The sequence below is a fragment of the Dermacentor variabilis genome, chromosome 7 (genome assembly GCF_050947875.1).
Source record: "Dermacentor variabilis isolate Ectoservices chromosome 7, ASM5094787v1, whole genome shotgun sequence".
Classification (NCBI taxonomy): Eukaryota; Metazoa; Arthropoda; class Arachnida; order Ixodida; family Ixodidae; genus Dermacentor; species Dermacentor variabilis.
This window is the reverse complement of record NC_134574.1, coordinates 166033459-166060762: the sequence shown is the minus strand read 5'-3', so window position 1 is coordinate 166060762 and position 27304 is coordinate 166033459. Positions and strand designations below refer to the sequence as shown.

General features: G+C 47.5%; 1 protein-coding gene across 1 annotated transcript; it reads right to left on the bottom strand.

Moving 5' to 3' along the window:
- Window positions 1-4: 4 nt before the first annotated feature.
- Window positions 5-27304, bottom strand: LOC142588469 (silk gland factor 1-like). The gene is made up of 2 exons (XM_075700236.1): window positions 25282-27304; window positions 5-5059 (listed from the first exon to the last, which is right to left on the bottom strand). Exons 1-2 carry the CDS (start codon window positions 26380-26382, stop codon window positions 4835-4837), a joined length of 1326 nt encoding a protein of 441 aa, XP_075556351.1. The 5' UTR covers window positions 26383-27304; the 3' UTR covers window positions 5-4834.

Genomic DNA, 27304 nt, shown 5'->3' with positions numbered 1-27304 from the left:
TCAGTACGGAGGGATTGAATATACGTCTTTATATACAAGCACACAAGTGTACACGTTCAAAACAGCGGTCTGCGGACTTTTGTATACAAACATATGCGCCGTAAATGCATCGGCCACACACACAAGCACGCACGCTTCCTTCACGCGGGCTCGTGAGTCCGTCAGATACGACGCAGCGATCCTCGGAGAATCTTCCGCACTCCTTCACACACGCACACGTACACACACTCTCTCGCGGTCCTTATTAATCTCCCGCGTCAAAGACGCAGCTGCGCCTGCGGTGACCACACAGAAACGCGCGCTTGACAACGCGCCATTCCGGCGAAACATATAGTGCACTGTCTCTTCCACGAGTTCCTTTTCTCCGTTAAATATAAATTATATCTTCTATTTACAAGTCTATCACGTTCTTCACAGTTTCACACGCACAGACACACGAAAGAAGCACAGGCGGGCCGATTACGAGTTCGTTGCGCGACGAGAAAAGTGTCCGCTGCACACGCACAACTGCGGCACGTCTCTCGCCAACTCGCGCACTCGGTTTCTGCCACACGCCGCTAGGGTGCGGCGTAGTACACAAGCGTCTATGACGTCGTCGGTTGGTACTCGCGCTCTTGGCACCGTTCCAAACAGCCGATGCGCAACGTCGCACCAGCACGAGAAAGCGATGCTGCGCTTTGGCGAGTCCGGTTCGGAGACGCTGAACGAGAACGAAATGCCGACTCGTAGAAAGGCTCCCATTAAATATGTATATCAGATGCGAAGAAGACCACGTGGATCGCGACAAAAATAATATAGAGCAATGGGGCTCCCGCGCATGCGCGCCCTTGTGCAGTACGTCACGCTCTCGTGCTCTCTCGCGCTCCGCGCGATGTGTTGTGGTTGTCACGGTCTCGTGCGTAATGCATGGGCGGCGAATGGGATTCGCCAGATTTTTTTTTTTTTCTCACACTTAATCACTACGCAGGATAATGATTGTAAGGAGACAGACGTCATCGGTGACGTCATGATTGAAACAAAACAGGATTAGTCATTTATCTGTGACGTGATTCCCTGCTGACTTTTCGGTGGTCGGATATATTTTGGATTTTGTTGGATGGTGGAGTGGCCGTGTTCGTATATACCAGAAGTGGTGAAGCGATGAGTTCAAGTGACGAATGGAAGTCAGCGAAGTCACAGGAGAAGGTAGCGGTGAGGAATCTTGATGAGTCGAAAGGAAAGCCTGATTACGATTGCTGCTTGCACGAGTCGGTACCACACGGAGGAACCACATGAACGTTTGTACTTTGCGTCTGGCGCTGACTTTTTTTTCGTTCACCACCTTCTGAGAGCTCCAACTGAACTTGCCGCCTTGAACCTCGACAAAAATTGCGCTATGGTATTGGGGCACCCGTCCTTTCTCAGGAATGACCCGGTTCGACACGGTACTCGTGCCAGTCAACGAGATGCCAAGCAGGCATCCATCTTATTTATTTTTTTGCCTGGATTCCGTTGCGTACGATGTCAAAGCATTGAGCATGAATCAATTCAACTTGAAACATCCAAGTAAAACCAGGAGCAGTGGCTGAAGGATTCATTTCTTTTTTTTTTCTTTTTTCCATCCAGACAGTGCCGGAAATCAATGTCTATTCGTAATGCTGTTGGTTCTCAGCATGGAGTCAATTTCAAAACTGGTGGTTTACACTCATCGCCTGCTATGGCTGTACCCTGGCACATGTGAGCCCGCAAGGCGCTCAAGGGGGCTCGAACTTAAGCCCAATGCCCCAGAGGACCACACCCATTTGATAAGGAACAACAATTGCGCAAACTCGTAGTTGCAGTACCTGCATCACCGAGGGCTGCATGCGTTTACTGTTTCTTTTTTTTTTTTATCACACACGCCTTGCGGCATATCTCCTGAATAATTAAATAAAGAGTTGCTTCCTTGCTTCTTGTAATTTTCAGAGTGATCAATACTATTTCTGTTAGCGCTCTCACATCAAGCTCACGTCTGGTCACTCCAATGACACACGGATCCACCATTTGGTCAGTCTATCACATCCCACTGTGTTTCCCAGCTCCGCGTGCTGGATTCGACGGGTCAGCAAACCAGGGAGATAACAGCGTAGTGTATAATGGAAGTGTATTCACTGGCTCGCGTCCACGGGTCTTCTCGGATGCTTTGCTTCCATTATTATTTAACATTTTTTCGTTAAGCGCGAATCCTCCAAAGGCACGAACAAGAGCGACAGCAAGTATTCACAGCTTCCACTGTAGCAGCGTCTTGCAGGCATCATTACATTCTTTTTCTTTGATAATACATCTATACATGTAAACTGTTTCATTTTCTTATTATTATTTGGTGACGTCACCATCCGTGCCTGATTCAGAAGGTGACCCGCCTTTTTTTTTTTTTTTTCCTTAGAACTAAGCTGAGGAACTCGCAGAGTCTGTACAGCCACAGTTGTGGTTCGTAGGGCTGTTCCCATAGCGTTTAGGCAAATGATTGAGTAAGAAAAATAGGAGCTCGGACGAAAGAAAAAAATAAATGTGTATATGAAACAAGCACTCGTAAACTCCTCGTTCTCGCAGAACAGAGCAGGTTCTTGGCGGTAACTATCTCGAAAAATGAGCAATCAGCGCTTACGCTCTATTACACTTTCACTGTTTTTATTCTCAACATCAAAATTCCATCAATAGTAGACGTTTCAAAGCACCGGAATCTGTTTCCTTTTTCCTTCTTTTTCCCTTGCTACTTTTTTTTTCCATTTTTAAAGTTTTTCTCTTCTTTTTATTTGCCCGAAAGGCACAGTCACAAGAGGATAACTGCTTTTCTTCTATTTTCTTATTATTTTTCTGTCTTCTTTTATGTATTATTTTTCGCCGCCAATCACATGGGCAGTTTTGTGCATATAAAACCGGATACATCTCTTCTGATCAACATTCCTGTCCTTCCCATTCTTATTAAATTAGTTCTCTCCCGGGCAGTGATCAGGTTAAGTTAGCTCAGAATAATATAAATTGCTTCTTTTCGCGCGACCTGTACGTATATAGCGTACCATGCAGTCGCTCGCCACGACGGCCGCACAGCGACTGGCCACTTAATTATCTTTAGTGTCTCTTTAAAGACAACTTACGAAGCTGCACCCCGCGAGATAACCATGGACATAGAAGTGCCCGCCGGTTCACGATGTCGCAGGAGCGGCTGCGAGACCGAGCACTTCGTCAACATCCCCTCGTGCGAGACACGATTGCTCAGGGCCAGCCTAAACATGATCGTTTCTATGGTTACCGACGGCGTATGCCTATAGCCAGACTTCGTCGTTATATTGCATACGGTGACCTGCATGTAGCAGTGCAAGGATAGAGACGTTTAAAGCAACGGCGATGTCCGCTTGACACGCCGGCCAGATGGAAAGCCATCAGGCTTACGGGGTCCCTCTATATTAACCTCCGATTTCGAATCGATTTCTTTCGTGTATCAAGATAACGAGGATTACTGCAGAGCTACGGCGTCACCGGAGCGTGAAGTTAATGCCGTAAATTCTCCCTTACTTCCACAGCGCAAAAAATACAAATAAAGAACGAACGATTTTCCTGAAATCTTCAGGATACGAAGCGATGCCATACGGCGCCTTATGTCATTGAGCAACGTTGTCGGCAGAGCGGGCGACGCGAAGTCGTCAGCTTAAACTAACGAAGGCTATCCAAGGTCCCTGTTGGTTCTCCAACTATCAAGAAATGGAGCCTACGATGTCGCGTGCTGAGCCCTCTTATCAAACACATCTTCCAATGCATCGCCAGCGCTTAAGCCCTCGCGTCTCTCGAACATAGCTCAAGCGGGACAAGATCAGTTTCGCTGGAATACGCAATCAATCAAAGCTGTACACAATTCAGTCACAAAAATAGACGTCCACTACCAACAGACTCTGCGAGTATCAGCAGCGACACATGCACGCGCCAGACACGTTTGCTTGCTTTTGAAGCAAGGCTGAGAATATTTGCTTCATTATTTTCTTCGTCTCGCATGCTGGGTTGTCACGACCCACCGTAAGCTGGAACTCTCCTCAACCACTCGGCTCGGCGGTCAGCCAAATGGCATTTCACCTATCATGACTTTAGCCTCGAACGAAGCAGTCAGAGCACAGCACGAGCGAAAAGTGAACTCGATGACGTCATCACGACAATGGCGCTCCTCGTGCACTGATGGTGGGACCAAGGGTTGCCGAGGCGTCGCCTGAGAAGTTCTCGCCAGCAACACGTTATCCTCGTCGAGAACGAACGAGAAACCCTCCTGGAGGCGATGACTTTTCCACAAGGGGTCGAACTCCAATCTTACGCACGTTGGCATATCGTGCCAGATGTGCCCGTTTGCAAGAGTCACAACCGTCGATCACCAGAAGCGCTTCGGTATTTTTCACTGCGATGCTCTGAGACTCCAGAAGCGGCGCGTTCCGTTCCAGAGGGAAACAGTCGCTTCCAGCCTGATGGTAAACGCAAGCTCGCGGCTGACAACAGAGGAAGCGATGTGTGCGAGCCGACAGGAAGCGCTGCGGTCTCTGAACAGGCGGCCCCGACCGCGTGCCTGTCTCCGGATCTCCGGTTGTTCGTCGGGCCGATTTGTTTCTCAGCGGGCCAGCGGCGTACACGAGTGGTGGTCAGGACGGTTCATACTATCCCCGGGTGCGCCGTCTCCGGCCTTGAACAGCATGCGCCACGTCGCCGGTGTCCAACGATCCTGCGGGTGCCGAGTCTGCCGGGCCCGTGGCGAGAAGGAGGAGCACGTCCCCCTCGCGGGAAACAAGAGCTACACGGCGTGCGGGAGGCCTCTTCAGAAGTCCCGCAGCTCCTCGTCTCAGAGGCTGGGCGTGGCCGACTGGTACATGGAGTAGAGCGACGGGTGGTAGTATCCCGCCGACGAGTCGTTGGGCAGAGCCGTGTGGCCCGCGAGCGGCGGCGAGAGGTTGTAGCCGCCGTACTGGGACATCTCGTACAGCTTCAGGTCGGCCTTGCTCTCGTTCGCCGCGATGATGCTGTTGATCGAGAACGGGTGGCTCGACGGGTTGTAGTGCGGGTCCACCTGCGCCACAGCAAAACACAGAGGAAATGCGCTGATGATTGATTGATTGATTGATTGATTGATTGATTGATTGAGTGAGTGATTGATTGATTGATTGATTGATTGATTGATACGTTCATTCATTCTGTTTAGAGAGAACGTAATTAAAAAGAAGTAGAGAAGGCAAGGAGGCCAACCAGAAGAGCGCATGGTTGGCTTCCCTACGCTGGGGGAAGGGAAAAGGGGAAGAAAGGAAGCGGTGAGTGTGCGCACGTGCGTGGGCGTCACTACGTGGTCCAAGGCGCTCTCACAGGCCACGTTTTAAAGAAAGCAGAAAGCTGTCTTCACTACCAAGGGCTGATGTTTGGTGAGGACAGTGTTCCGTACGGACAGTGGGCAATCATCTCGTCACCAGAATGCATTGGACATTGACTGCATTTGCATATCAAATAGAGGACAGGGGCACAACATGCGGTCTATGCTCTCCTCGCAGCAGCAGACATCACATGCAGCACTGTCAGCTAAGTGGGTCTAATAAACGAACTCGAAAGGGCACAAAGAAGGGTTGCACGGTTTGTTTTGTCCAAGTGTTCTTCCGCCGACTCTGTAACAGAGATGTTAAACCTGCTTCAACTACCACGTACCTCTATCCCAGCGGCGCCTAGTGGCAACACTAAACTCCTATTTTTGCTTTCTAAGCACCATTTTAACATCGAATTTGCAGATTACTTAGCTCCCCCAAGAAAGCGAATTATCAGGATAGAGCATGACACAATGTTCGTTGTGCCACAGCTACATATTGACGCATATGCACATTGATTACTCCCTCGAACTATAAGAGACTGGAACGCCCTGCCTGCCATCATCCGTTATGCAGTGCACCTAAAACTTTCGAGAAATGCACAATGACGTCATTAAAAACTGAAAATTTGTTTGCTTCTATTCTTGTATATATATATATATATATATATATATATATATATATATATATATATATATTACGTTAGTAGATATACCCCATGTCGTCTGTTTCATGAATTCGAGTGTTTTTAAAATTAAATTATGGGGTTTTACGTGCCAAAACCACCTTCTGATTGTGAGGCACGCCGTAGTGGAGGACACCGTAAATATCGACCGCCTGGGGTTCTTTAACGTGCACCTAAATCTAAGTACACGGGTGTTTTCGCATTTCGCCCCCATCGAAATGCGGCCGCCGGGGCTGGGGTTTGATCCCGCGACCTCATGCTCAGCAGCCCAACACCGTATAGCCACTGAGCAACCACGGCGGGTTTTGAGTGTTTTTCATGAATTAGAAGAGTGATTGGCAAAGTGTTATATTACTGTGAAAATTACTAGTTTATCTGTTTTCTATCAATGTCATGTTATTGACGTAATTTTGAAATGAATTGCCGGAGTGTTATACTGCGGTACAAATTCTGTCTGTTTTCTATGACTGACACTTAATCGATGTAATTTGCTGTCGTAACACCAAGTTTGTACGTTTGACAACTTATTATTGTTGTAACACCCAGTTTTGTGTTTGCGATGCCTTAAATTCCACTCTGTAGCGACCTTACGGCCAACACTATCGTAAATGAAATAAATTCCAATTGATGCTGAATGAGCTCTCGCGAAGGCAACTCCTAAGCACAACCGCCAGAGAATAGATATGACACGCGTCGGTGGTGCACTCCTAATTTCCCAGAGCAACACTGGGTCACCGTATCGGCGTGCTCCAGGCGAATGGCCAGGAATGGAGGGACTTGCAAGACCAGTTCCCAGATCTACCACTGTGGCAGGGCACGTGAAAAATGAGGTATTGAAAACTATGCGCGGTATTGCATACTAAAGATCCACTGGAGCATTCTGGTGAAATTCCAGTAGCGTGCCACAACACGCGTAGGTACTCATGACATTTGGTTCTTTTTTTTTTAACACAGCGTTTAAGAGTCTGACGGGAGGTGTCGTCAAATTTGCAAATGTCCTGGGAACATTCGTGCTTTGTGGCACGCTACAGGAGTCTCACCAGAATGTTCCAGTGGATCTCTAGTACGCAATATACCGCGGGTCATTTTCGATACCTAATTTTGGTCGTGAGATGCAATTTTTTTTCTTTTCCTCTCTATTCAATCATGACCGCCGCCGAAAGAAAGCGCTGCGTATACATGACAACCCGGGGTTCGTTAACGTGCAGCTAAATCCAAAAACGCAACAAATGAATGAGCAACATCGGGAGGCAACCTATACAACAATGAAGTGCAGTAACGATCATGGCGCACTGGCCGCTTCGGTATAACAGATATACTTGACACTTAGAGATACTTGATTTACGAACCAAGCAAGGTGACCGCAGAATCTGAGGCTGGGAATGCTACAGGAAACGCGAGTACACTCACAGAGAGGTGTGGCAAGTTAAACGTGATCGGCGTTGACCATATATTGCGCTATTCGATCCATGGCCTCCAAGATACCACTCGATTTCAGCGGCCTAGCTCGGTCACAGCGTTTCTTGCCCGTTTAGACTTCGACAACGACGCCCCTTTTACTCAATGCTCCCCTTGGGGCCAGTAAGGTACTTTGAAATAAATAAATAAATAAACTGTCTGCTTGGCTGAGAGTGCAACTTAAAACATGCAGGAAAAAAAAAGGACTGAAATAATTCGGCCATAACTCATCTACGATGGCTATCCGAGTATGCGTAAGCCGAAACGCGTCATGCAAGAGGCGTGTATACTGCAGTCGGGATCCTATCTCGCGCTTTCATCTGCACACGCTGCGCCATCTAGCGGCGCGGCTGCGAATTCCGCGCATTCCCAGTGACCCAAGTCGGTGTCAAAGAAGTTCATTGAAGAGGGGCGCATGCGCAGTGGCCCATACCTATAGTGCACCGGCAGTAGCTTCGAGATCGACCCACATTTTCAGACTGCACTGTCTTAGCGAACGGCCCATATTTTTTGTTTACGTTAGATCGCCGGGAGGAAACTGGTCTGACAATGCGAAGAATGCTATTCGCATTAAACACCGTTGCGTCAGGCAACTATAGGCTCGGCAATGCAAACTCATCTGGAACCGCTCATCCCTTTTATCGGAGCCAATCTGTACCTTGGCTCTTAGGAAGTATAGGCGCTCCAAGGTTTTCCGACCTTCCAAAAAGGCATTCATTGTTTCTCGTCACCTATACTCTATATTCCCGTACGCTCTTTGGCAGTAAGGTGTGCGACCAGGCTAGTTGGTGTTGATCCGTGACGTTTAACAGCGCGAACTTGGGCAAAGGACGGCGAAAGAGACAGACGTAGACAGCGCTTGTCTACGCCTGTCTTTTTCGCAGTCCTTTGTACAAGTTCGCGCTGTTAAACGTCATACCCGGTGGTGACCGCTTGCCTATCACATGGCGAGGGCCTATTTCCCGTGAGCCTTTCCTTTATATGTCTCGTGGTTAGGTTTTGAAACTGTCATGTGACGCTCCCTCCTATAGTCTCTTTCCTTCCTTCAAGAGCTAAATAAAGACCATGCATGTAGCGCGATTTTCACTCGGCGATACAACCGATTTCCCTCGCTCCAAGACCGTCGCGCGCTCTCCGCTCACTGCATGGGGTCTGCTCCTGCAGAGTGCCTCAATACCGCGTCTCTATCTGGTTGTAGCAAGTTGGTCGCGCTAAACGAACGGCGTGACTGTGGGTGGGGCGACAGCAACCGCCGTCGAAATAAGGGCTTTCCTGCCAACGTCTATTTTACCACGTGTTGTCGTATACCAGCCATCTCCTTCCGGATCCTAAATTTTCAACGCCTTTAACTCTTTCTAGTCATTTTTTAATCAATTGAACACGTTACATTACGTGCATCTATACAATAAGAATCAGGGGAAAACAAACAAAATCCCGCAGGAGATTTTTGCTATGAATCGAAGTTTTTTCTCATGAACTTCCGAACGCTCAATGTGTTGTAAGCAGCTTTAGATTCTTCAGAAATTTTGATTCACAATAATAATGGTGTGAAATATGGCCACAGAATATTTGAAGATCATTTTCGTGCCACTCAAGGCAGAAGTTGAAAGAAGGGGTGCCAGCGAAACACCGAGGACGCGCACACAAGGAAAAGGCGTTAGACACGGACGGACGCTGGACTTTCAACTGTACTTAATTGGAATTCACATAGCCGCACATAAACTGCGACGCATGCGCATCTTCAACTCCTCCTAAGACATGTGCATAGATAACACATCGAAGATACATCACCGCGCGAAAACAGCCGACGCATGCGCAAATTTTACTCCTCCCGAGACGAATATTCAACCAATTTAGACCAATTCCAATAAAGCACAGTTGAAAGTCCAGCGTCCGTCTGTGTCTAACGTCTTTTCCTTGTGTGCGCGTCTTTCGTGTTTCGCTGAAACCCCCTTTTTCAAGTTCATCATGCACCAACTGGCCCAATTAAGAGCTTGCGCTAATGCACCCCAAGGCAGAATATTGTGATTCCTGCAGTATAGTCATTGGATAAAAAGGACTTAAGACCACAAAACATTGTACTTGAAACTATATCTTAATAAACTAACAAAGCACAAAGGTTTGACTGGTTGCCGTGTTGTTTTATTGTAAGGATACAGGCGTAAATATACTTCGCAGTCAGGGGGTAACCTTTAGCGTCGCTCTGTTGGCAATCGCGTCGTCATTGACGCATCTGAAAACTTTCAACAAAATTCACTGTGAGACACCTGAAGCTGCAGAGTGTGTTTTTTTTTTTTTTTTCCTGACCGTTGTCAGTTCCAATCGCCTGGATAGCGTTGAGGAGTCCAGACGTTCTTACAGAAGCCTACAGACGTGTTCGAGCATTTCTGCGCGTCAATGAGTGTTGGAAAAGTGTCAACGTGCGAGCATCCACAGGCGAAAGAGAACGTGCGCTGCCTCAAGTCATGCCAATCCAAGCCATTCCCATGGCGAGCCGCCCGTCGGTCACCAAAGCGATCGATCTACACTGGTGGCTGGGCCTTCAATCCGCGATAACAAGTACGGCATGAGAGCCAAACAATGAAACGTTCCTTGAGCCTCCGAGAGACGCGTAACGTCAGAAATTGGTTGCCGAAATGAGATCGAAGGGAAACGAAAGTCTACGACACCACTCGCTTCCTGTGACGGGGGCGATCGGGGCAGAAATCGCTACACGTTCAGCGTGAAACCGGCAGGCTGTGCGTCGTCATGTCGAGCCATCACGTTGTTTCCGTTTCGTTCTGATACCGGAAGTATGTGGGCGACTTACAGTAATAACCTGCAGCTTCTATGCTGAAACGTACAACAAATTTAAGCATGTTTACTTATGTTTCTCTCAAAAAATACTGCTATAATTTTGCTTTTTCCGTAGGAACCCAGCGACTTCTATCGGGTATAGCGCAAGCGTCAGCATAAAATAGCAAATACTAGCAGCAATATGTTAAAAGTAACACGCTCATGATGAAAATAGTTGTCAACGCAGCGAGACGACCGCACTTGTTACAGATTCAAAGCGAAAATTCGCGCATAAACTCGCCGTGAGCTTGAGCCAGCAGGACCGCTTAGAAATATGGGATTTAAAAAAATGTAACTCTTGACTGTCATTTTCTATTCCCTATTCAACGTGCACGCATAGCCGTTCGGCGGGACTTCTGTGCCATATAGCGGGGTGTTTGTTTCTCGCGCGTCGCAATCGTTGCAGAGCCGCAGTAGGTATAACTGCCGCCGACGCGAAATGTGAGACAGTTTTAAAAAAAACTGCTAGGATTCACCTGGAGGTCACTGTCTGCGGGAGAGGCGAGTACGACAGTTCTACCTTCAATGGATTTCGTCAATTTCGTCAATGGATGGTATGGAGGGGGTAGTACATGGATTTGTCTAAACTTCGTCCATCTGGCTTCGAACGGCTTTGTGACTTTGCGTATTGAGCGTTCTAAACAAAATATTGCGTTATGAACACAACCCATGGTAATGTTTACGCAGGTGCGCAGATACTTCGTTCGTTTCGAAAAATGTCACTGCTTGAGAAATTAATGGCACAAAGCGCAATAAGTGGCGCCAGAAGAACCACAAGCGCAAAGATTGGACAAATCCATGTATACCCATCATTCCCATGATAGCTAATTAATTATTTTGTTTATTATATTATGAAGTATCACGTGCGAGAACCACGATCTAATTTCGAGGCACGCCGCATGTGGGGGACTGCGGATCAATTTTGACCTCCTGGGATCCTTTAACGTGCACCTGAATGTAGGTACACTAACGGATAAATACACGTGCACGACCGACTAACAAAATTTGCATGCAGGCTCGTTGGTGATGAGCTGGCGAAGCGGGACGATCTAAAAGCCTATTTTTTCACAGCGCCATTAGCTCATCACGGTACGCAACGACGGTACGCTGAAACGTTGATCTCCCGGCCGATGTTCAGCGCTGTTCTGCGGCGAAGTGGCGCATGCGCAGATGACCTAAAACGTATCGCGCGGTATCGTATCATTTATCACGCAAAGCTAAAGCTCTCTGTATATTACTACACACCTGTATTATTTACACACCCAGCATCTCCTCTTAGTTGAACTGTTCCTGCTCCAATGGGTCCTTGAATAAATCTTTAAATAAATTATGGGGTTTTACGCGCCAAAACCATGATCTGATTATGAGGCACGCTGTAGTGGGAGACTCCAGATTAATTTTGACCACCTGGGGTTGTTTGACGTGCACCTAAATCCAAGTGCACCGGTGTTTTTGCATTTCGCCTCCTTCGAAATACTGCCACCGTGGCCACTCTAAATCTTCGCCGACCAAATAGAAAAAAAAGGGTATATGTTTTAAAATTTTCACGTTTAAAACGTATATCTTAATATTATGAAATTTACTGAGAAGGCACACGCTGTTGAAGAACTGTTTTATCACATCTATCAATGAATCATTATGAAACCTTTGTTCTAAAGAACTTAGCGGGGCTTAGCAACAATGGACGTTGTGAGAAATAGCACGCAGCAAGCTACAGGACAAGCAACGTCGACTTATTGCCGTTAGCTTGATAACCTGTGCTTTCTTTCTGAACCGTTTTCGAAACGTTTTGCACCCGCGGCTGTTTTCTTTGTGGACACGTGCTTCAAACTTGTATGCAATACGGACCTTTTACGGTGCGATCATTCCCGCGTGTAGCTTTTGGGGACCCTGTTTTCACCTCCCCTGTAACGCCATACTTAAGAAGAAAATTGTTGATCTCTTTCATTTTGATACTTTCTGTTAAAAGCTTAATAATTAAACTTCTCTCTATCCTTTGTTTCCCCCACTTCGAAGTTAACTTCGAACTGACTTTGTGATCACTGAAGATAATGCGAGGTCTTGTATATGCCTGGAAATACAGGGCACGAAGGATCCATAAAACACGTTCCTGGGCTAGTTGGTGCATGACTAATTACCAGAATTGTGGCACAGAAAAAGACGAGAGACGACAGACGCAACATAGACAGGGTAAGGACAAGCACTGTCCCTCAAAGGACAAGCGCTGTCCGTCGCCGCCCTTATCTACGCGCTACAATAGCTCGCATCGTGGAATCCTCGTTCCTACAAGCTGAATATATATCCTGTCACGCACCTATTTCGTCATTTCTAAGTTATGGTAACATTTAGGGCGCTGTTCTCAATTTTTCGGCATGCCGATATTTGTTCATATTGCCTCTTCGGGCTCTCCACTAGCTCGAAGAAACTATAGACCATCTACTGTGCTACTTACTGCCCATCATTTGAAAATGAAAGACAAGATCTCTGCACAGCTCTCAACCAGTTAGATAGAAAACCGTTCACCTTGAACAAGATCTTGGGACCATGGCCTCGCATATCGCAGCTACAAAAGGCCACAAAAGCGCTGCTGTGATAGTTGAAAGATACAGGATTGAGTCAGCGTCTGTGATCCGGACTGAGTGACTGAATGATATCCCCGGTGGACTTTCTCTTCTTTCTTTAATTTTTCCGTCCCCGTTTCCCTTTCCCCAGTGTAGGGTAGCCAACCGGGCTCAGTTCTGGTTAACCTCCCTACCTTTCATTTATCATTTGCTCTCTCTCTCTCTCTCTCTCTCCACTAGCTTGGCCAATTTTGTTATGTACAGGAGGAGGAGGAGGAGGAGGAGGAGGAGGAGGAGGAGGAGGAGGAGGAGAAGGAAGAAACTTTATTCAGGTCCTGTACAAGGTGTTACCACCTGCCTGGCTAGTCCCATGTTGGGACCGAGAGGTCAAGCCTCCTAGCCCTATTGCGGGCGTACTGGGCCGCCAGGATTTTAGGGATATGATCGTGGGATTTGACGCAATCGTTTTGCGGAAGGTTACTCGTTACTAAGAGCGGTACTATAGGCGACTGGTCTTCCATTCTTGAGGAACGTCTCCAGACTGCCAGGACTCATTGAAGATGCGCAGCAATGCGCGTCGCGCCTGTTCACGGAAGTGGCACAATATACGGTGAGATATACCATCTGGGCCAGGTGATGACGACGGACTACATATATAGGCAAGTGCCGCGTCGAGTTCTTGAGCGGTGAACGGCAGATATGCATGCACGAATCCCACGTGCTCGGAACGTAGTTAAAAGCAACTTGTGACCGTTGACTGCCCTGCAATCATAGCGCAAGAATCTTCCGCTACGTCGAGGTCTTGTCGGCGTTGGAAGAGTGCTAGGGCCTTGAATGGGAAGCGTTGTTCTGAAACAGAACGTAGGCCTCTCACAGTTCTCCATATATGAGACAATAGTTTACGGGGGCCAAGGGAGTTACAATATTTTCTCCATCACTTGGATTCCATTTTATACATACGACGTTGTATTTTCTTTTGTGTGCGACGGACCGTCCTTGGGTAATGGATGGACTTGGTGCGTCGGTATCTTCGTTCAGCGCGACGGCGAATCGCGCGATGTCGCTCCAGCTCCAGGTCGAATTGCGCGCTTCAGTGAGCACATGAACGTGCGCATAGCAGTCTGCGTCGCATCTTTTATAGCTTCTAGCAGTCCAGAAGAGAGACCTTTCTGACAAGCGTCCTCCAGTAGGTCTTTAAACACAGTCCAATCTATTCTTCGTAGAATGTTAGCCGGATGAGTGTTGGACACCCCGCCGATCTCAAGGTAAGCGGGGATGTGGTCGCTCCCATATGTCTGAATGTCCCAAAACCGCTTAACGCGCGAGGCAAAGCGGCGATATACAAAGGTCAAATCCAGGCAGCTGCTGTACACTGCACCCCGTAGAAATGAAGGACTGGTGTCGTTCAGCAGCAAGAGGTCATGAATGGAGATAAATAAAGCGAGTCTTTGTCCCACTGCATTAACTCTTGAGCTTCCCCAAATAATGTGATGGGCGTTAATGTCCCCTGTGACAATTCAAGGACCAGGATATGCCTTTGTTATGTCTTCTAGTCTTCTGATCTCAAACGGGCGTAATGACTTTGCGCCTACGAGTGCAAAAGCGAACTTTCTATTTTTCACGATTAGGCAGACATACTGATTGTCTTCATTAGGTTACACAGGCTGGACGACGTAAATAATCTCACGGCGAATGAAGACAACAGCCTTGCTACTTTCGTTGTTGCTTGAGGACGTAATTGACTCGTGGCCGGATAATCTGATTGGATGGGTTAATTTTGGTTCACAGATAATGATGATTGGAAATCGGTTAACGTGCACCAACTGGGGAAAATCAACAATGCGAGATCTTAGACCTCTGGCGTTCCACTGAATAATCGATGCATCTCTGATCTCCTTACGAAATGAGTGGTGATTGTTAGCCATGGTTCACTCGTGGGTTGCTAGGACTGGGCTCAGCAAGTCCAGCACTTGCAGACCCCTTCGAGCGGATCCAGTTTCGATGCTGTTCAGCATTACTCTGATGACATTGATTGGGGAATGTAGCATCGGAATGACTCGGTGGAGGCATCAAGCGTGTAGACTCCTTGGAAGGATGGGTGCTCAGCAGCACTGGCCAGTCTCCTACAGAGGAAGACTTTTCCGTTTGAAGCCACTTTGGGATCTCGGGTCTGCTTGTACTAGAAGCTTGGCACAATCTCTGCATGAACTGCACCTTGCGTTGTACGCTTCCGTCGATGATGACGGCGACGCCAGATCTTTTCAGAAAATTCACTATGAGATGAGCTACCATTTGCTTCAGGCTACCAACTTCTTTTTTGATACGTGGGCAACCTTTAGATGTGGCTTCATAAGATTCATCACAGTTACCGCATCTAACATTTGTTGCGCGGCAGTCGTCGGCAGTTTGCGACTCCGAGCATCGGGTACACCGTAGATTTTGCACAGACACCCTTGACATGTCCGATCCTGAAACACTTGTGGCATTGAAGCGGCTTGGGGACAAACGGTCGAACGACGTGTCGGAAGTGACCGACTTTGACATGCGAGGGATGGTGTCCATCTTGAACGCTAACTTCACGCAGTGGCTGTTTCCAAGGCGGCATAAGTGCGTTATGACCGCGCCTTTATACGCCGGTTTGATAAGAATAGGCAGGTCCGAGTTCGCAATTGCCAGGTCATTGTAGTAGATGACGCCGGCAGTACAAGTGCCTTCCATTGGTATAACGGGGCGCACTTTGATGTTCCCCAATTCTGTAATCTGTCGGAACTTGTCTAGAGCATTTTCACGGTTTGTGTCGACATCCAAGACATTCTTCCGCGTGTTTAGTCGCACCTGTTTAATCTCATTTGGTGTTATTCCCTCAAGGAAAACGGAGAGAGCTTGCCTGCTTAGTCCTCGAAGGCTGACGGAAGAGTCTGCAGGTGTGAGGAGGATGGTGTGCGGCGAGCGCTCATGCTTTGTCTGCAAGGTTGAAGTGTATACTCCTAGGTGATGACGTCTTGAGGAACTTCCTTTTGACCTTTCGGCTCACCACTGTTTTGATCGGCTGTTCACCCCGCGACAACCTCCGGTCACGGATAACGCCATTATGGGAAACGGGCCGATGGCCTCATCAAGGTCGTTCTCAAATGGGATGTTGCACGGCCACCACTGGACTACCTCGGTCAGGAGAAGTTTGGGCAATTAGCAAGGATACGGTCCTTCACCTGTCAGCCACCCAAATTGGCCCGTCCACGCGGGAGACGCGTTCAGTGCAAGGATACGGTCCTTCACCTGTCACCCGCTCAAATTGGCAAGTCCACGCCGGAGACGCCGTCAGTACGAGGATACGGTCCTTCAACTGTCAGCCGTCCAAATTGGCACGTCCGTGCCGGAGACGCAGTCAGTGTGCTGTCCCCCATGCCCTGTTTGTGCCCAGTGATGTGCGTGTGTTTCCGACAAAGCTTCCTTCGGAGGAAAAGAGCAACAGACCTCCGGATTGGCGGTACCTGAGGTCATCGTTCTCCTGACGCCGCATTGGGGGAGGCGACTGAACAGCGACCACGCAGGGGATAAAAAGAGCGACGGACGGCCGAGTGATCGGCCGCTGCAACTTCTTGAACTTTTTCTGTACTACTTTGAACTTTCTTGTAAATGTGTAGTATAACCTTGTGTGTAACACGTCCTGGATATCGGGCCCAGACCCCCGTGCCCTTACTCCTCCACAAGCAAAGTACATTCAACATCTTCGGATCTCCGAGTCGCAACACCACCGACACAAAGCTGTCATCCGACGAGTTATCGCCTGAGACCCAGTAAATCTCAATGTCTTCGCTGGTGCTGGACCAAGTACCTCGCCTCCTTGAAGAGCTTATCGAAGCGGACCTCTGACCTGCCGGGTTGGCAAGCACCGCGTCCATGGCCACGAGAGCAGAAGCCTCAGTGGAGTCTTCAGTGCTGGTGGACCAGGTGGCATGTGTCAATGAAGAGCTCGCTGTCGTTGTCCTCTGACCGTTCGGGCCTGTGGGAAGCTCTGCGTCCATAGCCGCAAGGCAGGACGCATAAAGCGCCGCAGAAATCGTGTAAAATTGGACGAAATATAGCTAGACGAGAGAGATGGGTTCCAGCAAAGAGCCACTTAGTACTACATAAGGCGTAGGTTTAATCAATACACTGGTAACACATTTATTATAATACAAATACATCAGCAATCTCGGACAGATACGTACATTTATATGTAAACATAGTAGTATAGTGAAAGCAGACCTTAAATCAACAAGGAAACACAGTCAATAGTACATATTAATGAAATGAAAGCATGTTAATATACTCTAAACACATATGTTCACGTGGAAAAATAAGTAGTGACGGTGTTTATATGAATAACGCTTTGTAACTGTCGGCAGTAAGAAATGTGGGGAAGGCCGTTCCAGTCGCTGCTGCTCGGAAGACAAATGAAGTTGTGTGGGTACATGGACGGGCAATCTGGACGGGATGACTCACGCGTTCAGGTATGTGAGCGAAAGCGGCGCGATATAAAGCGAACGGTGCCGAGAGCAAGAACAGATAAAACAACTGTGAAACGACGATGGGCTACAGCAATGTGACGACGGAAAGCGACGGATGAACTGCGTGGTTAGGTACGTAATGCGGACATAGTATACGAATATAATGACTTGATGAACCTTACAGCGCGATATTGAATGGCTTCAAGTTCTCTATTAAGGTATAATTGGTGAAACTCTCATATGACAGGTGGTTTATGGCTATCTTTATTCAAGGCGACTTCCTTACTAAATTCTTAGCAAATTACCTTCCGCCCTTTTCATGTACATATGCGAACTTTTCCCCACAAATAACCCACCGTTTGACAGAAAGCGTCTGTGTCGCTCATCTTACATGTCTAGCGCTGTTCTTCGGAATTATGTTCAGCCAACTATTATAGCCTAAGTTCGCACTCTTGTACATTATTTTATCTTCCTTTCCTTTTAATGTCTTAAAAAAAATTTCATTTTCCTTCCACGGACGGTACTAAATTTCTCTTATGGTTACATCCAACTTCTTGCTAGCATAGTGTGTTATAGTCATATTTAAAGGGAAACCGAACCAGACCAGTGTGCAGTGTGAGAACATCCTGTGACTTTGTAGTATCAGTCATGCCTAACTCAAGCTATCAGCTGACGTATCTTAGCACTCAAGATAGTTGTATCGGAGTCCCAAAGACAATAAAAAATAATTAGGACCAGCTCATCGGCGTGACTCGCGCCGCCCGCGATGTCAGCACACGAGGCCCGCATACCATCTTCCTTTTCAAAAAAAGATACAGATGTCTTTTTAAAAGAGCCCGTGGCAGCTAATGCGATTGTGCCACCACGGAGGTTTTGAGACCCGGAGGCTCCCTGCCATGTCAACCATGCTGATGGGCATTCCTTGAACAAGAAAATGCAATCTGCACGACGTGACGCCATTTGCAACTGCCCAAATGCATTCGTTTTGCGAACATTTGTATTGCGAACATTTATGTTTTTCTGTACGCGAAATTTAGAAGTTATGATCCTGTGTTCTTTTTTTCTTCTAATCGTTGTTTCGTTATGAGCAGTATCATTCCAACTGTCATGTCAGAGAGCAGGGGTAGCTGACGCCACATATGTAAGCACCAACCTCTCCATACAGTTGTTATCAAATAGCCTAACCAACGAAAGGTGATAAATAATTCACCTGTCTCAACTGTGACAATCAACGCTGTCAGCAGTCGAGGCAGGTCCACTTAGTAGACGTCCCGAGACGTAAGCTTGCAGTCTCGGCGATTTGCGTCACCTGCACATTCTGCGCAATACATTCGCGGTTTTATGCCTGCATCAACTCAAAAAGGAAAATAAAATCAAAATAGAACCTCACTGCATGCACAGACGCCAATGTACTCGCATATAGCACTTTTTAGAAGTAGATATCTCCAGACTGGCGCTATGTGCAACCATGCGAAACAGATGATGAATGTAGACAATGGAGCCTCGAGTGTCCCTGGATAACACCCCCAGGGCCAATCTTGCATGCATGCACAACATATCTAAATAACGAATATCGAGCCCCTCGAATATATGTATTACTGCTATCCTCACTAAACGTTTGTCACTATTTACTGTAATTGGTTTATTTTACCAAGTGTGCCTGTAATAAGTGAACAAACACTCCCTCCCCTCTCCCTAGCGGTATGAGCGATCGGTCATTAGCGTTAAAATTTAAGATAATGTACCAGGTGTGCATCGGTTACTAAATGGCTTGAAGAGAGCGAGAAAGAGAGAGAGGGGGGAAAGGCAGGGATGTTAACCAAATACTCGTCGCCGGTTTGCCACTGTAGCATATTATCTAATCTAATTAGTTGAAAGTTAATCACGGTAAAATCTTGTCATAGGCGAGCTTCAGGACAAGCTGCTAAGAGCGGTTACTCGTTTGATCTCTATATCAGCACAGTTGAGAAAACACGCCCATGATGTCAGCACGAAGAAACTATCGACTAAAGAAGGAGTTAAGCTAAATGACTGGATCACCGCAGAGCCAGCGCAAAGAAATACTAAAAAAAAAACTAAACCAGTCTTCTTTACGCCATACCACAACCATATAAGTTATAATTTTGTTCTCTGCATTTGTCTAGAGAGAAAGCAAATAATAAATGAAAGGCAGGGAAGTTAACCAGGACTGAGCGCGGCTGGCTAACCTACACTGGGGAAAGGAAAAAGGGGAAGGAAAGAATAAAAGAAGAAGAAAAAGTCTACTGGGGATATCACTCGGTCACTCAGTCCGGATCACAGACGCTGACTCAATCCGGTAGCTTTCAAATATCGCAGCAGCGCTTTTCTGGCCTTTTGTGCTGCGATATGCGAGGCCATGGTCTCAAGATCTTGTTCGAGGTGAACGGTGTTCTAAGTGATTTAGAGCTGTGCAGAGGTCATTTCTTTCATTGTCAAAAGATGGGCAGTAGTACAGTAGATATTCTATTGGTCCGGACAAAAGTGAATTGGCCTGAGAGACGAAACCAGTAGGGGTGGACATTTAATGAAGATTTGCTTTGGAACTCGCGAATCAAACGAGTTGTAGCAATAGTCTAACAAAAACCGTTGGAGTACCACGTGGCCGTGGACATGTACTCCTTGCAAGGCTCAAACTTATCGTCTATAATGCAATGTTTCCGGCCCAAGAGAATTATTTTTCCTTAGGAAGGTGTACAACATATCAATTGAATACAAATAAAATTTACGTACTCCCCAAGAAAGCTCTCCGACATGGTGCGTGCGATTCATGGGATGCACACCGACGCAAGCTGATTCTTACGTACAGCGTATTTTACTATTTTATCAATTATGTGACGACAGACTATTAGTTTTATACCAAATGAAGATAAAACTCAATAACATGGAAATCTTGTCATTGTATAACCTACGTGAGGCCTCCAGAAACCAAATGCAGCCTTCGCGAGAATATACCACGTGGTCGATTTCTCTCTGCGGGGGACAAGTGCAACACTGTTTGAAAATCGAATTAGCAACGAAATTGCAACGCATCGACTTCATAATAAATTGATTTCTTTAGATATAGACATGGTACTTCTGTGTTAGGCAAGTTGATTTAATCTTATTCGTTCTCAGTACCGTATGAGCCATGTTCTTTCTTTTCTACATTAATTTATTGTTGAGCACTGAGAAGTTGGAATTTATTGTTTGCATTTTTTTTTCATTCAGAAGCAGTATTGTTCTGAAACAAAAAGAAATGTTGTCAACATTGCCTTTTTATGAAAATATATCGTCCTGTTCAAAGCCAATTAAGGTTTGTATCGTTCTTGTACATGGTATGTGCTCTTGCGCAAAAACAAAATCGTTTCTGTCACCGTTGCCTTTTGCATGAACAGAGGAATTTAGGTTAGGGGACGCAAGCCGCTTGCGTACGCGAGAATTAGGGGACACGGTACTGCGCATGCGCAGACCCCTACGTCTGGGTCTGCAAATGCGCAGTACTGTCGCGCACGCAAGACGCTTGCGTCCCCTAACCTAAAACTCTCCATTGTGTATTTTACTCTGAGACGCTCGTTGCGTATGCCGCGCTTTTTCGCAGTTAATTTATATTCGTAAGCATGATTCATAGTCTGCCAACATATTCCTATAAGGGAGTATGGTCAAGCTGCCTTTCGTCTCTGCTCACCGCATTTTTTGTTCCTTCTATTTTTTCGTGTGAAATACGTAAACAAAAAGAATTATAATACATTGGGTATCCCACATTACGCGCACTGAATCATTTTGACGTCAAACACTGCAGCGTTCGTCTGCTCACAGCTCACAAGAGCAGACGACCAACTTGGCAGCTGGTTTGTATGACGAAATACCGAGGAAACCCAGCCCCTTGGGCGACGCAACCCTCCCGTAATGTAGTATCGGTATTACCGTCGCAACGCAGAATGTATATATATACATTCGTGCACAGATTGCAAACAGAATACATGTAATGCTAAGAAAATATTGACCAACACGACTGTCAACAGAGATTAACGTCGCAAGCTCCCAAGCAAGTGCGTGGGACAATATTGATACTATTGCGCAATGACCACACACACACACACACACGCATATATATATATATATATATATATATATATATATATATATATATATATATATATATATATATATATATATATATATATATATATATTCGCGACGCTTGCATTTACACCACAGGTGAACTAAATGAATAAAGTAACAAAAGAAGGCATAAAGGAATGCCGGCGTGCAAACGTCTACATAGCGTGATGCTTTTCAGGCGCTATTTGCGGACATGGCAAAGAAAGTTTGCCAGAGATATCACTGCGACGCCTTCGATAGATGTGTTTGGCGTCGATATACGGAAAAGGTCAAGTACACAGTATATTTGCTTTATGAATGACGTTGCATACGTTCGCGCTGAGGGTCTTTTCATGGAAAGAAGAGGACAAAAGAGAGAGAAAGAGACATTTGGATGAAGAGAAAAAAGAACGCAAGCACACACACAGAAACGCGTGCGCATTCGTGTATATATATATATATATATATATATATATATTCTATGCACTCAACTACTGCTTTCAGGTTTCCGAATGTATAGCACGTCGTCGCACACATTTCCCTTCGATCCACAAAAAACACTCTTCAGGAGACCAAGAAAATTTCGCTTTGTTACACGGCAAATTGTGATGTTTTTAAAGGCCGTATAAATATTTAGGGACCCACCCGTTACGATTATTTCCCCAGTGACGACTACTTAATAACCTCGTTACGTTTCCCAACTCCGCGGCGGATATGCCCGCCGCGAGTGCGATGTTTTACGCCCGATATAACGCGATCGACTCATGATTCGTGATGACGTTGCTCTAACGTATCCCTATAACGAACCCTGCGACTTTTCGCCGCGCGCTGTGAAATGCTCTGAACCGTCTTGCGTCGCGATAGTCAGGGGATGGGACTATACGCGTATTTCAAAGGCAATGTGCAAATGCATTAGAAACGCCGCGCCTCAGCCAGTGCCCTCCTCCTGGACGCCTTTACTCAGGGTAGCAAACTGGACAGTGTATCGATAATTCACCTGCCTTTCCATCTTTCTCTGTACTCATGTTTCTGTCGGAGCCTATAGTTGTGCGACACTGTATCTTGTGGAGCCCCACCTGCACTTTGGACGCGTCGAATATGCGCCGTTCTATTATTTGTAAATGTTAAGGGCTCTTAACGAGACTTGGTTAATAATTTTAGTGTGTGAATGCACCATTTGTGTGTTTGTGGCCGTTCGGCATATCATATTCATCACCCAACACTTTGGAGTATAGCATGCCTCGCCATTTGTCACACATCTCCAGCTTTCATTACAGTGAGGATCTATCTATCTATCTATCTATCTATCTATCTATCTATCTATCTATCTATCTATCTATCTATCTATCTATCCATCTATCTATCTATCTATCTATCTATCTATCTATCTATCTATATATCTATCTATCTATCTATCTATCTATCTATCTATCTATCTATCTATCTATCTATCTATCTATCTATCTATCTATCTGCCTGTCTGTCTGTCTACTTCTGCTGCCTTCTTGTTCTTTGTGAGGCAGGCGCACCCTACATGTTCTGTTGCCTCTTGGGCCATATTGCATTTACAGTCAAGCGCCTCTTCAACGAACGCCTCTACAACGAAATGACCTGTATAACGAATGAATAATTATGACCTAGTTCTATTGTGCGCTGTGTGGCCCGTGACGTTTACAACGAAGCAACCTGTATAACGAATGATTTCCGAGAGCCAAAGCACTTCGTTTTAAAGACTTTCGACGGTGTTTCATTTATGGCGTTGAGCCTGCTGAGCACTAGTTCGCAGGTTCGACTACCGGCCGCATTCTGATGAGGGCAGAAATAAAAAATAAATGCCCTGATCTACTTATATTTATTTTACTATATAAATTTAGGTGCACGTTAAAAAACCAAGTGGTCGAAAGAAATGCGGAGCTCAATACAATGTACATCGTCTCTTATACCCATGTGTTATAAAGGTTATATACAAGGATGCGTGTTACTTTTGGACGTTAAACACGATATTTTATTTTAATTTGGTTTATTTACGTTCGTGTAAAGAAGACTTGAGAGCATGTATGTGCGACGTCAGCTAACCCTTTGTCGCATATACCACAAATAAAGCGGAAGAATACACGACGCAAATATATTCAGAGCTGATATTCGAGGAAAGCTCATGCGATTCGCTAATTGTTCGCAAGTTCGAGATCGAACGTTAAGCAGCTAAGTTTCGATCGACACAACATTTTCGTTTTTCGACGCGTCATCCAGACGATGCCTATCGTCGACGAAGCGACTGAGGCCGCAGGTAGGACTCATGACATGGTGACGGCCTTAAAGTGGCGCTAACCTCAGCTTTTGCAGCGCGTTACAAAGATAGTCGCTTCATATATATATATATATATATATATATATATATATATATATATATATATATATATATATATATATATATATATCACAAGACGCAACTTCATGTCCGCACGTACTCATTCCATAACGCATAATGCTCTCGAATACTGCTGCTTCACAAACGGATTGGCACGCCTTGCCATGTCGGAAAATACTGGAAGCACCAAGCCTAGAAACCCTATCAAAATAATTTCACAACAGTTCCCATGTTCTCGGACTTGGGCTGGCGTATACTGTAAGCAACAGGTGTATTTTTTTCGTGATGCCAGAGTTGACGGTGTTGCCGTCTTCTGAAACGATTCACGAACTTCAAGGCCACAAATTGCCACGATACTGTGCCTGTATACATGCATGCATTAGAACTACATGCCCGGACCAAATTTTGTTCCTTTTAGGTTGAGAAACTATCCGAGAGATTTTCCCAGCGACGATGATGACGATGTCAAAACAGCCTCGCAGGATGTGACGTATATCACGGTTGTGCAGGCCCTTTCCCGTCTCCCTCACTGCTAGTGGACTTGCATGCTGGCATTGGTGCATGGAAAGTGAGATGCCCTTGGTTTTGTGTGACAAGCGTTCCCTCGAGCTGCACTGAAATCGCAGCACTCGATAGCGAAGCTTATTATCGCATGGGTTATTGGGTAAACTCATGCTGTCGATTATCACCGCTGCGCAGGAGGTCATCGCCATGACGAAATTTGACGACCCCTTTAGTTATGGGAAACACAAGGATGCATGCAATGGTGTGGCTCCACATCCTCGATGTGCCAGTATCTCAGCATACAAGTGATGGTTTATGTCCATATAAAGTATATTCGGGTGCCTCTCACTATGTTTAAGACAATTTCGGCGAGAACTTCTTGTTGGGCTAGTGGGTACACCGTCAAATAAGAATTTCCTGCTTCATCCGGGGACCTTCCTTCACACTCGATATACTTTACATGCATCACAAGAACAAGGTTTATAGTTTCAGCCCCACAGCTTGTGCCAGGGAAAGAACGTCCCGGATCCAGTTCCTGTTGTGTTCAAGGAAGTCAAACTGAGCTATTTTAATTGAGCTAGCGCATGCCTAGAACAAAAAGGGATTCTTAGCTGGAACTCTGCTTGTATATTCTCCCAACACTGGACTGATCTGTGCAGTCAGTCAAAATCGCAACTCGATCAAAACTACGGGCAACAGGTCGCACTTCTGTATATCCTGATGGCATAGATCGATTATTACGGTCGAGGCTGTGAAGCAAGTCAACTGTGCGTGAGTCCGGTATTAGCACCCTCGTGGCTATATAGACGTATAGCCACGGATATACTCGGTGCGGATGCCCTAACGCTGTCCCGATAGCGTTTCTTTTGGTGCCAACTGTAGAGGTGTACACAGGTGCCGCCCACGTTGTGGCGGGGGCACAGACAGCGAGGAAACCCACCTTGAGCAAGGACTCGTGTAGCGCGTGGTGAGGGCCCATGGCCGGGGAACAACAGCTGGACGGGTCCTGGTGCGATCCGTAGCCCATGCCCAGCATGGCCGGATTCGAGGTGGGCGCCAGCGCATGATGCTGCTGCTGCTGCTGCTGTGAATGCTGCGACTGATGCTGCTGCTGCTGTTGCGAGTGCTGTTGCTGTTGCTGCTGCTGATGTTGCTGCTGCTGTTGTTGGTGGTGCTGCGGAGGAGGTGGCTGCATCATGTGGCCCGGAGACTCGGCGGCCATCTTGGTCTTGGAGTTGTGGTGGTGACTGCCGCCCGTGGTGGCCTTCTGCGCCTGCCGCACGGCCTCTCGCTTCTCGCATTTGAAGCGCTTCTGGCGCCGCAGGTAACAGCCGTTCTCGAACATGTTGCCTGAGTCCGGATGCAGCGTCCAGAAGGAGCCCTTGCCCGGCTTGTCCGGCGTGCGCGGCACCTTGACGAAGCAGTCGTTGAAGCTGAGCGAGTGGCGTATGGAGTTCTGCCAGCGCTGCTGGTTCTGGCGGTAGTAGGGGAACAGGTCCATGATGAACTGGTAGATCTCGCTGAGCGTCAGCATCTTGCTCGGGCTATTCTGGATGGCCATGGTGATGAGCGAGATGTACGAGTAGGGCGGCTTGGCGTGCGTGTACGACCGCCGGTACGCCTTGGAGTCGGCACGGGCCCTCTGCAGGGCGCCCGGAGAGTCCGGGCCCGCCCCGGAGGCCGGCGCGGTGCCCGGAACAGTGGCCGCGGCCGCCGGCAGGAAGTCGCGACCCAGGCCGCCGATGAGACCCGCCGACACCCCGTTCATGCCGGCCTGTCCCAGCGAGTTCATGGAGTTCATCGATCCCAGCGGTGCCACCGAGGGCGACATGCACGCCGAGCCCGACGTCATGGCGGGTCCGTTGCCGAACGACTGCGGCGCGTAGCCCGCGTGCATGCCGGCCATGCCCATGTTGTAACCGCCTTGCAGCGGCTGCATGGCGGCCGCCGCACCCGATCCGCCGTTGCTCATGGAGCCAGCGCAGCCGGACGACGCGTCCTGGTAGCCTTTGTGCTGGCCCAACATGCTCGTTGCCGTCATCGCAGTTGGCGCATCGCTCGACGACTCCCGCCGCCGATGACCACACACCGCACCGTCGCCACAGCTCACAACAAAACCTGCCGCTCGCTCGCTGGGTATCGCGCGCGCGGCGCACTCTCGTTTTTGCCACACACACACACGACGCGCACACAACCACGCGCGCTTCAACACCTGAGCAACACGCGCTACGCGGCACGTTCGCTGGTGGTCATGGAAGGGGGGGGGCTCCTCTTTTTTTCGAAGCGGGGCACCTTCGCACCCGCACCGCGCTGCGCCGCTGGGTAAATAAGGCGCCGAGGCTGGTGTATTCGACACTGGGGCCGCCTCCGGCGATAGAAGTTCACCCTGACGCCACGCCCACCATCGAGGCGGATCTCCGCGGCGGCGTCACGAACCAGCCAGCCAATGGTGTCGTTTAAAGGACATCTCCTCCCCTGCGGTATGCTTTAAGCGACCTCTCTCCCGTCACTGCTCGCCTCCTCCGACGAGACGCCGTTATGTGCGCTTTGTATTTCGTTCGAAACACAGCGGCCGCTATCTCCCTCTCTTATTCTCACACACACCATCGAAGCAGCTCCTCCAGCGGCCGGTGCGGAAAAAGAGCTCTCTCGTCGCAGCGAAGCGCGCCGTCGCGACCGAGGCGGCAGAGGCCGGTTTTTCGTACGGAAAGCCACGCTATGCCACGGGCTGTATTTCTCTTTATATTACGTCGTTTCTTTTTCTTCTCTTTTTGCACCGCGTCCGTTTCTTCCTTGATTCTTTCTCTCTTCGTTTCTTCCCCAGTGCTTGTTTCTTCGTCTAGGTCCTCCAGCTTCAGCCGTTGTATTGCTGTCCACGTTTCCATCAACTCCCTTCTCCACATGTCCCCCATTCCCTCCGTCGCGTCTTCTTCTTCCTTCTCCTCCTCTTCTCAGTAACAACC

Bases quoted from the DNA above. Each gene is read 5' to 3' on its own strand.
- LOC142588469 (XM_075700236.1), bottom strand. From the start codon at position 26,382: ATGACGGCAACGAGCATGTTGGGCCAGCACAAAGGCTACCAGGACGCG. The intron at 5,060-25,281 runs GTGGGTTTCCTC...GCTGTGGCGCAG, and splicing joins TACACGAGTCCTTGCTCAAG to GTGGACCCGCACTACAACCC.